The sequence below is a fragment of the Sceloporus occidentalis genome, unplaced genomic scaffold (assembly GCF_023333645.1).
Source record: "Sceloporus occidentalis isolate IW3139 unplaced genomic scaffold, rSceOcc1.0.p SCAF_5, whole genome shotgun sequence".
In the NCBI taxonomy this organism is placed as follows: Eukaryota; Metazoa; Chordata; class Lepidosauria; order Squamata; family Phrynosomatidae; genus Sceloporus; species Sceloporus occidentalis.
Genome location: NW_028316985.1, coordinates 131,573,632 through 131,589,320, shown reverse-complemented (window position 1 = coordinate 131,589,320; position 15,689 = coordinate 131,573,632). Strand labels below are relative to the sequence as shown.

The following is a 15,689-nucleotide window of genomic DNA, read 5'->3' as shown; positions in this document are numbered from 1 at the left end:
TTCTGAAATATTTAGCTAAAATATAAACTGTAAATGTGTTTCAGATTAGAGGCTTTGAAACTGCTTACTGCATAGATAGTATGGGGCATACCAATGGGGGCTTCGTGGAACTTGGACCATGCCATAGAATGGGAGGAAATCAAGTAAGTAACCCCAAAGCAAGATGTTTTGTATTAGAAGGAATGCCAAAAAAACATTCCCCTGTGAATTCTGTATTACCAGAAATAGTGTTAAATTGATTGAAGCATAACTTCTTTCCCCATTCCCCAAGTCAACTCAGAGCACTGGGAGCTGGGCTACCAGCCTTGTCACACTAATACTGAAGTTACTGTGACCTTATGTCTTATTACTAAACATGGCTTGTTTTGAAATACTCCTAGTAAGGAAATACTGTGGTTAACAATGTAGTAAGGAAATACTCCTAGTAAGGAAATACTGTGGTTAACAACAGAGTTGAAGGTATTCAGAGAATAATCTGGTTCTACCCACTGCCATGCTAGTATAGACAACTACAACACTGCTGAGATATTTGTTTAAAGACCTCCAAGAAGGTCTTTATGTGTATTTATATGTCCATTGGGTTTTTCATCTTTTTATTGTGAACTGTGTGTGTGTGTGTGTAATAAATATCTATTACATAGAATATAATATATATAGAAAACATACATATGAATACAGTTTGCCCTTTCTTTACGCGGGAGATCCAGTCCAGACTCCCCCGCATAAAATAAATACTGCCTATGCTCGAGCCCCATTTAAATGAATTCGTCCCTATGAGATGCACTGCCCCTTCTCCCTGCACGGCTTTCAGCTTATGCTGAAAGCCACGTATGACGCAGGCGCACTGTATAGCGCCTGTGACTCCTGAGATTTAAAAAAACCCTCTTTAACATCTGACACATTGTTGCAATGTAAAGATATATTTTCTTGTTTGTGGTCTCTGTGATTCACACAAATGGCTTAACTGCACCTGCACAATGCACTGTTTGGAACCTTCTCGAGCAGACCTGCACAACTTGACAGCAAGTAGGGGCCAAAGTTAAAATGGGATAAACTTCTTTTGGCTACAGATGGGTTTTAATTAAATATGCCTGGCTTTGTCCTCAGGAGGGGCAAGTATTTGATCTTCTTTCTCCAGAGAAAGGAGGAAGCCAGGCAGAGGAGGAGCCTTGCAGGGCAGGCGTTTGCACATCCTTCTCCTTGGGAGAAAGCTGAGCATCAGAGAAGACTTTCAGGGCAAGCGTTTTCACTTCCTCCTCCTCCATCACACGGCCCTCTCCAAAGGAGAAAGGCCAAGAAGTGGAGGAGTCATGAAGTTTTTCTATGTCCTCGTGGGCAGCCCAAACTTCCTAGGCAGGCCGCATGTGGGCTCTGGGCCGTATTGCTCTGCACACCCTAACAGCTAATCTACACCCTCCTTTTGTTCGCCACAACAGCAGGGGCGATTAGTGCCTTCTGAGTATTCTTGCTGTTTTTATGACTGACTTCTCATGACTGATTCAGGTTTGGACTTGTTTTCAAATTTCTCCGCATTTTTGCTTGGCATCTTGGTTTGTATTGTCTTTCTGGTCTAACCTGGCTAGTTCTACAGATTCCTCGCTTGGTTTCCTCCTAGTACTCTTGGTTGGTTGGCTGGAGCCTTTACTGTTTTATGGCCTCTTCATTGTCATTGAAACATTGTGTATCCTGCTGGGTAAAGATACCAGAGAAAGACAGGCACTCCAAGTGTCACCTTTGTTTAAGAAGAGAGCACAATATGGCTGTTCCCATTTTGGGGGCATCATTCCACAGGCCCATTCAAATTGTGACTTTGGAAAAGGCTCTCATAGTTCTTCATATAACTACCCAGAACAAATACAGCTTCAGTATCATTCGTAATGTCCCATTCTTAAACCTTACCTCAGCTACCAACAACATCAGGTTTCTCAATTTGAATCGTCTCGAAAGATTCCCTCATGGAGACAGCTTCTCACTTCTCAAAGTGCCCTTCAGTTGAAAGCCTTGACTTGGATTCAGCAACCGAGTCTGGGATTGCATTGCTGCCAGCAGCGTCACTCCAAACTGTGACATAATCTGTAATTGCTCACCATCCTGATCAAACCGATGTTCCATCAACTCTGGGTAAATACCTGGAAATGATATGTGAATCAGTCTCTAACCAATATTAGTCAGCTCAGAAGAATCACAAGAAGAGAGAACCAAGTCTGACCAAGTATCCCCCAGTGGATACTACTGAGTTGTCTGTTCTGATCATTATATCATAAGGAGCCCTGGTGGCGCAGTGGTTAAATGCCTGTACTGCAGCCATTCACTCGAAACCACAAGGTTGCGAGTTCAAGACCAGCAAAAGGGCCCAAGCTCGACTCAGGCTTGCATCCTTCCGAGGTCACTAAAATGAGTACCCAGACTGTTGGGGGCAAATTAGCTTACTTGCTAATTAGCTTACTTGCTGTTCACCGCTATGATCTTTGGAATAGCGGTATATAAATAAAACAAATTATTATTATTATTATTATTATTATTATTATTATTATTGCTTCACCTCTTCAAATCAAGGGAACCACACCCTGGTCTTGTCTTCACTGGGTAGATCTCATGATCCAGAGATGATTCATACATAGAATAATAGAGTTGGAAGAGACTGCAAGGGCCATCCAGTCCAACCCCCTGCCATGCAGGAAATCCAAATCAAAGCATCCCCGACAGATGGCCATCCGGCCTCTGTTTAAAGACCTCCAAGGAGGAAGATTCCACTACAGTCCGAGGGAGTGTGTTACACTGTCAGACAGCTCTTACTGTCAGGAACTTCTTCCTAATGTTGAGGTGGAATCTCTTTTGCTGTAGCTTGCATCCATTGCTCCGGGTCCTAGTCCTTTTCCAGGTCCTTTTCTCCTGGAGCAGCAGAAAACAAGCTCGCTCCCTCCTCAATATGACATCCCTTCAAATATTTAAACGGGGCTATCATATCACCTCTTAATCTTCTCCAGGCTGAACATCCCCAGCTCCCTAAGTCATTCCTCATAGGACATGGTTTCCAGACCCTTCATCATTTTAGTCACTCTCCTTTGGACATGCTCCAGTTTCTCCACATTCTTTTTAAATTGTGGTGCCCAGAACTGGACACAATATTCCAGGTGGGGTCTGACCCAAGCAGAATAGAGTGGCACTATTACTTCTCTTGATCTAGACACTATACTTTTATTGATGCTGCCTAAAATTACATTGGCCTTTTTAGCTGCCCTGTCACACTGTTGACTTATGTTCAACTTGTGGTCTACTTGGACTCCCAGATCCCTTTCATACGTAGTTTCATTCAGCCAGGTGTCGCCCATCCTATATCTGTGTATTTCATTTTTTCGCCCTAAGTGCAGTACTGTACATTTCTCCATGTTGAATTTCATTTTGTTAGCTTTGGCCCAGATTTCTAGTCTATTCAGGTCATTTTGAATTTTGGTCCTATCCTCTAGGGCAGGGGTAGGCAACCTTTTGGAGCCGGGGGCCGGGTTGGTGTCCCTCAGACAAGTCGGGGGGCCGAAGCCGGGGGGTGGAGCTTCCACCCTCTGGGGCGGAGCTTCCACCCTCTGGGGCGGAGCCACCCTCTGGGGCGGAGCCTCCACCGAAGCCCTGCAAGGAGGAGGAGGCGTGTGCCCGCTCTCTCCTCCTCGGTCCCTTTCTGGGCAAACACCCCCAACCTGCATTCCAAAACACACACAACAGCACAGTTGTGCATTTCACATGGCTTTACGTAACATGGCCTCTTGCATATTTCAGAGGCTTATTCCATAGCCAAACCCCTTGGGTTTAACATGGCTATGCATATTGAACATGTCAAGGTGGTTTCAGCGTTCTTGGACCAAGTGTACTTCTCAGAAGTGTGTACTTGGTCAAGGGACTTTGGTTTTTCTTCACTGCGCATGAGTTTGTAAAAATCACAGCAACTTACATTGGCCTTGCCTCAGAGGCTTTCTGATATCAATATCACCATTAAAGAACCAAAAACACACAGAAAAGGCACTTTGGAAAGTCACACTCTCTTGGCTTCAGAAACAGTGCGTGCATGCCTCTCAAGCTGACTCATATCATTATCATCATCAACATCATCATCATCACCACACTATCATTGTCAAAGCAAGGGAGACTTGTTAGCATTAAAAGCACACAAAACACACTTTGCAAGGTCACACTCTCTCAGCTTCTGAAACAGTAGTTGCATGCTTCTCAAGCTGACTTATCATCATCACCACCACACTATCATTGTCAAAGCAAGGGAGACTTGTTAGCATTAAAAGCACACAAAACACACTTTGGAAGGTGACACTCTCTTGGCTTCAGAAACAGTGCGTGCATGCCTCTCAAGCTGGCTCATATTATTATCATCATCATCACCACACTATCATTGTCAAAGCAAGGGAGACTTGTTAGCATTAAAAGCACACAAAACACACTTTGCAAGGTCACACTCTCTCAGCTTCAGAAACAGTAGTTGCATGCTTCTCAAGCTGGCTTATATCATCATCATCATCATCACACTATCATTGTCAAAGCAGGGAGACTTGTTAGCAATTAAAAAGAATGCAAAATAAAACAACAACAAAAATACCCTGTGGCCTCTGGCCACTCACCACCTTCTCCTCTTCCTCCTCCTGCTCTTCCCCCTCCTCTTCCTCCTCCTGCTGCCCCCATCTCCTCTTCCTCCTCCTGCTCTTCCCCCTCCTCTTCCTCCTCCTGCTGCCCCCATCTCCTCTTCCTCCTTCTGCTCTTCCCCCTCCTCTTCCTCCTCCTGCTGCCCCCATCTCCTCTTCCTCCTCCTGCTCTTCCCCCTCCTCTTCCTCCTCCTGCTCTTCCCCCTCCTCTTCCTCTTCCTGCTGCCCCCATCTCCTCTTCCTCCTCCTGCTCTTCCCCCTCCTCTTCCTCCTCCTGCTGCCCCCATCTCCTCTTCCTCCTCCTGCTCTTCCCCCTCCTCTTCCTCCTCCTGCTGCCCCCATCTCCTCTTCCTCCTGCTGCTCCCTCCTCCTGCTCTTCCTCCCTCCTCTTCCTCCTGCTGCTGCCCCATCTCCTCTTCCTCCTCTTCCTCCTCCTGCCTCCATCTCCTCTTCCTCTTCCTGCTGCCGCCTCCTGCTCTTCTTCTCTCCTCTTCCTCCTCCTCCTCCTCTTCTTTCTTCTCCTCCCCCTCCTCCATGCGCCGCACGGCCTGGGGGCAGGACGGAGGAGACAGAGGAGGAGGTGGGCAGCGCGGGGCCGCGCGGAGCCCCGCGGGGAGGCGGGGATGGCCGCGCAGGGCCGCGCAGAGCCCCGCGGGGAGGTGGGGAGGGCCGCGCAGGGCCCCGCGGAGCCCCGCGGGGAGGCGGGGAGGGCCGCGCAGGGCCACGCGGAGCCCCGCAGGGAGGCGGGGAGGGCCACGCCGGTCTTCATCCTTTGCCTCCTCCACCCCAGGCCACGCGGCCCTCCTCTTCCTCCTCCGCTGCCATTTTGGTTTTTAAAATGGCGGCGAAGTCTTGCGCGACCTTTCCCGTCCTGGGAAAGGTCACGCGAGACTTCGGCCGCCATTTTGAAAAATAATGGCGCCCGGAGCGGCGCGGAAACAGCGGCAATCGGCGGCAGGACTGCGCGGGGGCCGGCAGAAAGGCCTCGGCGGGCCAGATCCGGCCCGCGGGCCGTAGGTTGCCGACCCCTGCTCTAGGGTATTAGCTACGCCCCCTAATTTGGTGTCAAATTTTATGAGTATGCCACCAATTCTGTCATCCAAGTCATTGATAAAGATGTTGAATAGCACTGGGCCCAGGACAGAGCCCTGTGGGACCCCACTGGTCACTTTTCTCCAGGATGAAAAGGATCCATTGTTGAGCACCCTTTGGCTTCGGTCAGTCAACCAATTCCAAATCCATGTAACAGTTACCTTGTCTAACCCACATTTTACAAGCTTGTTTGCAAGAATGTCATGGGAAACCTTGTCAAAGGCCTTACTGAAACCAACATATACTGTATCCACAGCATTCCCTTCATCTACCAAGTTGGTAATTTTATCAAAGAAAGAGATCAGATTTGTCTGGCACGACTTGTTTCTCTGAAACCCATGTTGACTCTTTGTGATTATGGCATTGCCTTCTAGATGTTCACAGACTCTCTGTTTAATTATCTGTTCTACAATCTTTCCTGGTATTGATGTCAGACTAACTGGACGATAATTGTTGGCATCCTCTTTTTTTCCCTTTTTGAAGATGGGGACAACGTTTTCCCTCCTCCTGTCTTCTGAGACTTCTGTTCTCCAGGAGTTTTCAAAGATTATTGCCAATGGCTCTGATATTACATTTGCCAGTTCTTTTAATACTCTTGGATGTAATTCATCTGGTCCTGGAGAATTATATTCATTTAGATTAACAAGGTATTCCTGCACTATCTCTTTGCTTATTCTGTGCTGAAATTTCCCTATTCTGTCCTCTGCTCCATTATCCTCAGGTTGAGCACCCTTTTCCTTTTCTGAGAAGACTGAGGCAAAGAAGGTATTGAGTAATTCTGCCTTTTCTCTGTCTTCTGTTAGCATTTTGCCATCTTCTCCACACAGTGGCCCTACCACTTTGCCCCAGAGAGACAGCACACCTCCCAAGACATCTTGTCACGCCCACAAACCACTGGTTCAGTACCTCTCAGCAAGGAGTCCCCCACTACGACCACACGCCTCCTCCGAGGCTTAATAGCAGCTGTTCACTTTGGTGGTACTCCCAGAATCCCCTGGTCTGTTCCTCATCATCCTTGATAACAGAAAGAGGTTCAAATTGATTCTGTAGCTGCAAACTCCCAGAACGTTCCCTGGTTTCCCCTACTTCTGTAGTATGTGAAGTGACCTCCTCCTCCTCAGCAACGTCCTCTGCGTGTTTCCCATCCAGGACCATCTGGTCCGTTCTGGTCAAGAAAACCTCTTGCTCCCTATGATGCTGAAGTGTAGCTACCTGAGCCTCTAACTGCTGTACTTTCGCTTCTAAGAGGGCCACTAACTTGCACTTAGTGCAGGTGAAGTTTCCCCACATCTCTAGGCAAGAATACAGACATCCCACAAGTGTTGCAGGTGATTGCAGCAGGTCCCTCAGTGTCCATACTGAGAAGTCTTAAGGAGGCACTGAACAAGACTGTGGGCTTCCCCTGCTAAACACCAGTGTAAAGAACCCCTGTGGGCCTGGCCTTTGCCCCCAAACTGTGTTAAAGAACTCAGTCAACTGGGACTCTATAGTTATGTACAGTGCTCCTGGCTACTAGCTCCTACCAGAGGCAGTTTCAGATGGAGTGATTATAGATTCATTGCATGATGCTTGAGATCCATCTTGTAGATACCAATGTGCTTCTCATCCTTTGCTTAAGTCCCCTTCAGTTCCAAGGTGCTCTAGGTCTCCTCAGTGTTGATTTAAGTCTCCACCTAAGAAATGGCCTGCAGATGAGACCCACTCTCAGCATGCTACTGTCTCAGTACCTCCACCCATTCACAATCACAAGTGCAAAAGCAGTCTTTCTACAGCCTAGGCCTTTAACTACTTCTAAGACCCTTCCTCATAGGTTGGTTTCACAGTAGGGTTCTTCTGATTCAGACCATACCTCTGACTCTTCGGAATTATCTGTGCAACCCCCTGAGATGTAACCACCCAACTTTGTACTGTAATGTGTTCCCAACTGATGATGGATAATCTTTTGTAGACGAGATGTTGAGAATGGCTTGGTCACTCAGTCTGCAGGTACACTCCAGGTCTTGTAATGAACCACGAAAAACCCTATTTGGAGCCATCTTGGTGGACAAGGTTTTTATGGATGCACTTGGATTCTTGGTCAGAAGCTGCCTTCCTTCCCAGTGAAAAGACCCAAATTCTTCAAATGCCAACTCTAAGATGCTTGCGCACCAGGAAGGTTTTGCTCAAGAGGTCTAGGTGATTCTAGGTCTCGTGGCCTTGACGATTAGTGTGGAGGCTGCAGCCATGCTGGACGCTGAAAGCTTTTAGGGGTGATGGTTGCCTCAGCAGCAGTCTGTGTGAGTGTGGAGGGGAAGAGCAAGGCAGTTTCCTCACACACACCAGGTGTCACCAAGCTCAGCAATACCACTGGACTCAAGGTCAGAAGCAAAAACTGCCTTTGGGAGGTCTGTGCCTTTCCTTGTTTGGCATGACACTCCCTTCTCCTATGGTCAGTAGCTTACTAGTGTCCGTATGTGTTAGTCACAGAGACCACAGAGAAGAACAGCTTGCCTAGCTGTAATTAGTTCTTCAAGTGGTCATCTGTGAACTCATAAACTCCACCCCTCCTTCCCTCATTGTAGATTGCCTCTCCTAAGCTTCATGGCTACTGCTTTGCAGTCCAGGAAATTGAGAGTTTAGGTGAAAAGTGTGTTATTAGAGTGCATGGAGAGTTAGTGGGGCTACCGCCAAAATGCTTACATAACAACTCTAGAAGGTTTTCAGCTGTGCATTTATGGGAGTTCATAGATGACCACTCAGAGAACCACAGTTTCTTCTACAATATGCCTTTAATGCACAGTAGCAATTCAGGAAAAGAAACCAGCAGCCCTGACCCTCCTAATTTTATTCAGGTGGATTAATGAATGATTAGAGTGGTGCTGTTTAACCAGGAGATATGTATCCAAATTCTGTTACTGCTGCAAGGTGCTATTTTTGGCACTAACATCTGTTGAAGGTGCATATGTCTCATAGAGTCCAAAACACATTGTAGTTATTGATGTTCAGCAGTTTAGAATACAGTGTAGATTAGAAAACTACAGAAGCCGTACAAAAAGATACATACTACAAATAGCAATGTAAAAAAAGTCATTGTTTTCCTATTGAGAAAGCAAATACTGAATCTACAAACTTAAAAGAATGCTTGCGTGCACTTTTAGCAATGCTTCTGGAAAGCTTGGCCACTTGATAGGACATCTTTATGGGCCTTCCATCTCCTAAAATCCAAGGTGGATTATATACCACATTAAGCAATTGAAGGGAGCATCCCCATCCTCTAATTCTGCCTACTGGTACTCCATATCCACATACACTTGCTTGTCTTGAACTTCTGTTGCAGTTGTTGAGAGGTGAGATACTGGCTTACGCAAGGCTTCTTGTGTGTAGTCATGTCCAACTCACAGTGTTCACTTCTAGATCAATGATCTCCATACAATTTGAAACAAACACCTTCCCAAACTGATGCCTTCCAGATGTTTGTATTTCATCTCCAATCAGGCCTTTTCACTGGTGTCTGTTTGTGGGATATAAATGGGATGGATAAAATGGTCAAAGATATATTTTAGTCTATTATATATGGGGGTACCCCCCATAATAGACTCTAATTATTAATTACTTTCAACGTGTTGCCCTATGACTGTTTTGTCAGGTTATACTTAAGTTTCAGCATACGCTTCGGTTTTTGCAGAAATGTTCTGTCATTCTGTTTCAATACTTCTTGCATATGGCTTGTCTGAATTTTATAATGCAAGGAGTTAACACGTTATTTTTTTCCAGTACATATCTGTAAAATGGTGCTACTTAATTCTTAACGTACGGTGAATACTCAATTTTTAATATTACTTGCAGGTAATAATGTTTTCATGCATAGAATTACACTGGCAGTATTGCAATTGTTGGTGTAAAATATTAAGTATGTTTAATGTGTTATTTTTTGTTTGATATTTTTCATACTAGCTGTTCAGAATTAATGAAGCTAACCAGCTCATGCAGTATGACCAGTGCTTGACTAAAGGACCTGATGGATCAAAAGTTATGATTACACACTGCAATCTAAATGAATACAAGGAATGGCAGTACTTCAAGGTATCTCACAAGTTCCATTTAGGATTAGGAGTCAAGGGAAGTCTTGATGTTAATTCTGATTTGTGACATCAAGACAGTCTTGACCCTTAATGTATATTATAAAGCAGTTGTTCTTAATCTTTTTTTGGTTATGGACTCCTAGTACAGTGGACCCTTGTTATACACTGGTGTTTGGGTCCAAGATCCCCCGTGTATAACAAAATCCGTGTATGCTTAAGTCCCATTAAATATAATGGCAGAGCAAAACGGTGTCCCTTATAAAAAATGGAAAATCAAGGTTTGATCATTGAAATATATACTTTTTTGGAACATTTTCAAACCGTGTATGCTTGAATCCGTGTATAACAAATCCGTGTATAAGAAGGGCTGACTGTACTCTGATAAAAGCTGTGGCTATCCCTCCCTGCATAAAAGCATACACAACATTTTGGCTGCAGTTTATTTTATTGCATGGGAAATTTATTTTATTCACATAGATGAGTCTGGAATTAAATAATTACAGTTAACACTTTAAAAAACTAAATGTTTCCTTTAAAATGTACCATGATTTGAAAACTTCAAAGTAACAGGAAGGAAATAGAAGGAGCAGAATCTTTTTTCCACCGTCTGTGGACTTAGCTCATTCACAAGGGAATTTCAGGAGGTTTATAAACTTACTCATAAGGAACTAAGGCACCGGGTGCCAGAAGGATCTGGGCATGTAGTAAAGAAAGATACAAAAGAAAAAGGATGGATAAACTGAAAGACAAAGAGAAAGAGGGAGAAATAAGATGATCTTGGAAAGCAGCAGGAAGCACTTCATGAATCTGATAAAGTAGGATTAGTTTGTGAGGGATGCGGTGGCTTAATTCTGATTTTTGAAAGATCAGAAGGATAGCAATTTGAGGCTTGAGTGCTGCATAATGGGGTGAGCTCCTGTCACTAGTCCCAGCTTCTGCCAACCTAGCGGTTCGAAAGCATGCAAATTCAAGTAGATAGATAGGTATCACTTCAGTGGGAAGGTAATAGCATTCAGTGCCGTCATGCTGGCCACATGACCACTGGATTTGTCTTCAAACAACGCTGGCTCTTCGGCTTATTAACGGAGATGAGCACCGCCCCCTACAGTCAGTTACAACTAGACATTCATGTCAAGGGACTACTTTTACCTTGCCTTTAGGATTAGTTTACAAATGCTTATACTACCAACTTCTCTTAGTTACATGATTCTGTGAACTCTTTGGATCCTGGTCCAGACGAACACAGCTGTGTCTTTGGGCTTTATCACACGGGGGGTTTTGCAGCTCTGATCCGATGTAACTGCAGGTCCAACAATGCGAATTCACGTGATAACGTGATGTATTATCACACGTGATTGCTTTCTATGTGGGGTTGTTCCAAGCCGCTTCCACAGTGAATCCAAAGTGACTCCTCATTTTGATGAATTCGGTAACAAGCAAATTCACAGAAGTTGCTTCCAAGCTCACTTCAATTTCACTCCGAATTGGTCTGTGTGGAATGCAACTTTGCTTCTGTCCTGGTACACCCCCCCCCCCAAAATCTTCAAGGTCCCACATTTCCCATGATGCTGTGCTGCAATTTTGCCCTATTTTCTTCCGGTGCTCAGAAGGGTACATTTAGATGTAGATGACAGGTGACTGCTTCCCCTTCGAATGGGCTCTGCATTTGAGTTCCAGTCTCATGTGTGATAAGGGCCTGTGTCTTCTACCAGCTTATTAGGTAGTTTGAGAAACAGGTGAGTGCAGAGGTGGAATCTAGAAAGAGTTTTTAAAAAGTATGGGAATAAGTAATCACCACGGTTGTTTACTACGTAACGTACAATAGTACAATTATTGTGGAAGCTTGCTTTGAAGTCTTAGTGATAAAGCTTTTTCTCAGCTTGGCCACAGGGTGTGGGTGTGACAAAATCACCATGAAAAATCAGTGGCGTTGAAAGCTAAACATGGTGCATTATTTGCTGCTGGGGCACATAAGAAAGAAGACAATATCACTTCCTCTCTTCCAAAATAACCTGTGTTCATACAGAACATTGCCTTCCTTTCTCCTTTTCCTATTGTAATATTCATTTGTTTTTTAATTTTCTGTGCTTGGAGTCAGGAGGGCAGGAAGACCAGTAGAATGCCAACTCTAGCTTTTCTACTATCTAGAGGTCCTCCAAGAGTTCCCCTTCCCCAGAGGCAAAGGGGAGAGATGCTTCACACTCACACAACTAATTTCACATTTATTTGGAGCTTGGGCTACAGGATTACTGATGAGCCATGCTGTCATGGTTCTCTACAACACCATTTATATTAATTCTCCTTATATACCCAAAAATTAGAAATGGTGCCTCAACAAATTAGAACAATAGTTTCAGGAAGACTGAGACAATAAGAGTTTGCTATTAAGAAGTAATGTTTTATTTTTATTTTGCTTCTGCTTTCCAGAATCTACATAGATTTACGCACATCACTTCAGGAAAATGTTTGGACCGTTCTGAGGTTTTACACCAAGTATTTATTTCAGAGTGTGACTCCAATAAAGCAACACAAAACTGGGAAATGAACAATATCCTTAGTGTGTAGACAAAATATCCTGAATCTACCTACTGAGAAAATTAATTTGATTAAGAACTGAAGATAGCCTGAAAACTGCTGCAAACTATTAACTTTGTACAGCTGAAGCCTGGAACCTCCTGACTGGGATGAAGGACATAGGTGGACTGTGATAGATTTATCATCTGCAGTTAATGTTTACAAAAACTGCTCTTACCTTAAACTTTAATAGTTGTTTACATCTCTTCTTTGTTTTAGGATGTTCTTTTATATAAAAAAATATTTTAGTTGATAATATAGTGTGCTTTTGACTCTGTTTCTGTTTTATCGAAACAAAGTTAAAAGTGCTGGCTTGGATCTGAAGTAGCGTGAGGTTGCTTCCACTCGTACAAGAAGGTATTTCTGCTTCCAGTTTTGGCGGCAGCCCTGGCCCCAAAAAGCCCCTCCTGAAGGACCTTTTTTTGGAATGGCTGTTTGGTGTAAAGGGCTGGGAATTGGCAACTTCCCGTATGTGTGTAAGTGCCTTCCACTTGTGCACAAGCAGGGGAATTGGATCCAAGCCTTTGCTGTTTTTTGGGATTACACTCAGGGTTCTGCAGGCAGTTCTTTTTTTCTTCAACACTCACACTTGAAAAAAGGTTAGAATAACCAGATTTTGCTGTAACATGAAATTATCAACCTGTTGTATGTTGTTTTGATTTTACATCTTACCAAGCACTGCCACAGGTTTTTTGCCAGAGTGGCCTTCTTTCAGTCATGCTGCTTTTTTGAATGGTATATTTTCAGCATATTTAGTGTCTTAAATTTTCCTTCTTAGTTAAAAAAAAAGCATTTGTCATAGTATGGGTATGTTGGGGTGTCTCCTTTTGATCAGAATGAGTTAATAATGCTCTCATTGTAGTTTCACAAATTTCCAGCACTAACTGTTGAACTCCTTATTCCACACCAACAGAGGTAACCAAGAGAGGCACAATTCATACTAGGAATGCTGTGTGAGGGTCAGCATAACAATGCTAAAATATCATTGGAACCTTTTAAAAGAGGATTCCATTTAGTATACTGGGAAGCACTTAAATCCATGAACCACTTGTGTGATACAGCCTTACAATGGCTAGTTATTTTGGAGTATCAAACTGAACCTGAAATTTAGCACTGATACATTCAGTGGAAGCGAGTACTGTATATTATAGCTAAACAGATAAAAGCATTGACTTCCCTGCTGTATCATGCCTTATGAAGCCTGTCCAAGTTGAAATATGTCTATATCTGCACAATGCAGACAGAGTAAAAGTGATTTTGTTCTTACTTTTATTATAATAAATAGAAGTCGGCTGAAGATATTACTAAACCTTTAAAATTATTTTACAAATACATCATTTACTGGATTATTGCCAATTAGATAGATATCCATAGATTAGAATTGGGCAGATGGGTAGAATGCTTATTTTGTGAAGAAGGGTTGTTCAAATGTTCTTTTCCTCCAAATAATTAAGAGGATGTTTGAACCTTGGAATTTATTTTGACATTTGCATTTTTGTTATCCCTGTGCCATAACATGAAAAGAAAATCAACTTATTAAGATGTTTAATTTTATACTAAAAGTAAAATCAAACCATTTGGGGGGAAATGTCATTTCAAAAAAAGATCTACTTTAGCACTTAATCCTAGCTTCGAGGGTAGATATCCCACAGAGATTTCTGTAGGCTTATTGTGATACTGTGTCTCAGTGAACAGTTGGGTACTCCCAAATTCTACTCAACTTAGTTAACTATAAAATTGATTTTTTAAAGGAGTGTTAGTTCAAAATTAAATTTCTAGGTAAACTGAATAAAATTGCAAATGTACCTTGGCTTCAGTGTTTAAACTCTTCGATCATTATATCAACTTGTAAAAGTGGGTAATGGAAATACTTGTTATAAGGCCAGATTTTGGTCGTTAGAAGACCAGATATGTATAATTTGGATTTTCTTCTCTGATGCCATTTTTCAGGCCTCCTTTAAAAGGTGTGCATAATTAGGAATAGAGGAGGAAAAACTGGAAAAAATGGTTACTAAGGGTGTAGGGCACATTTACTGTTTTGTGTACAGAGCCTGATTTTCTTTTCTGTGTGACAGATATTAATTTAATCACATTACTATGCATAAGTGAGAGAGATTGCACATAGATTGTGCAGGTGTGTATGTTTTAAATGGATGTTGTGTGAAATTGCATTAAAATCCAATACTGTGTGTGAATATGGATCTGTAATTTTACACTCCAAATCTTACAAGAGAACATAAAGCTGTTACTCCCAATGACTTTTTCCTACTGTAACCTGCTTTTGAAAAAAGTAGATCCCATATCCTTGCTTTGTAAGTTGATCACTATGCATTTCTACACATTTTATAAATTTGATTTATGCAGATTTTGATACACTGTATGTTTCTGTAAAGATTGTAAAAATCTTCAACAGTTTTACTAGGGATAAATTGGAGGTCTTATGTATATCTTAATTCTGGATTGCTTGTTTTTTTAGGTGAGGCAAATAAATTTTAAAATGTGGGTTTATTATATATTTGTACCAAAAGTTTGTTTTTCCCAAGTTATGTCTCTTATCAAATTGAACCATTTATGATATACTGTATATCTTAACTGGAGCGTGTCCAAAGGAGGGCGACTAAAATAGTGAAGGGTCTGGAAACCATGCCCTATGAAGAACGACTTAGGGAGCTGGGGATGTTTAGCCTGGAGAAGAGAAGGTTAAGAGGTGATATGATAGCCCTGTTTCAGTACTTGAAGGGATGTCATATTGGAGGTCTTTAAGCAGAGGCTGGATGGCCATCTGTCAGGTATGCTTTGATTGAGAGTTCCTGCATGGCAGGGGGTTGGACTGGATGGCCCTTGTGGTCTCTTCCAACTCTATGATTCTATAATACATATATGATTGTTAAGATTTTTTTTTCTTCCCATGTTGTGTGTCGAGAAAGCATTCTGTAATTCAGGTGTAGGGAAAATGCAAGCCATAGGTAACCATAGGTAAAATATCCATCTTATTTTTTTAACAAATGGGTGAATAAAGTCATCCCCATCTGGGGATAAATTAGTGGTTCTGCCTCATTAACCAATTCCAAGCATGAACACACACACACACACAAAAATCTCAAACAGAAATTTAAACCAAGTGACTCAGACCATGAAATCAGTTACTTGGGGGATGCTGCAGCCTGCAAGTGGGTATGGGACAAATTTGGCACCCACTGTAAGTATTTGCCCTCATTATACTCTCTGAGAAACTACAGCCCTAAGGATAACAGGATTTAGTGAATTTCAGTGATAGCAGAAAACTCTGGTAGGGGGCACGTTATCACAGCTGCTGAGA

At 42.9% G+C, this 15,689-nt stretch overlaps 1 protein-coding gene across 5 annotated transcripts in view; it reads left to right on the top strand.

Moving 5' to 3' along the window:
• The window catches only part of GALNT7 (polypeptide N-acetylgalactosaminyltransferase 7), a 66,464-nt gene extending 51,353 nt beyond the window's left edge, over positions 1-15,111 (top strand). For 2 of the 5 annotated variants that reach the window (XM_089525474.1, XM_089525477.1), the window contains 3 exons: positions 45-143; positions 9,669-9,797; positions 12,224-15,111. In XM_089525474.1, coding sequence (XP_089381600.1) covers positions 45-143; positions 9,669-9,797; positions 12,224-12,361 — 366 coding nt within the window. In that variant the 3' untranslated portion in view covers positions 12,362-15,111. The remainder of the gene's footprint in view (positions 1-44; positions 144-9,668; positions 9,798-12,223) is intronic. The other 3 variants (XM_089525476.1, XM_089525473.1, XM_089525475.1) reach the window with 2 other exon arrangements.
• The last annotated feature ends 578 nt before the right edge of the window (positions 15,112-15,689 follow it).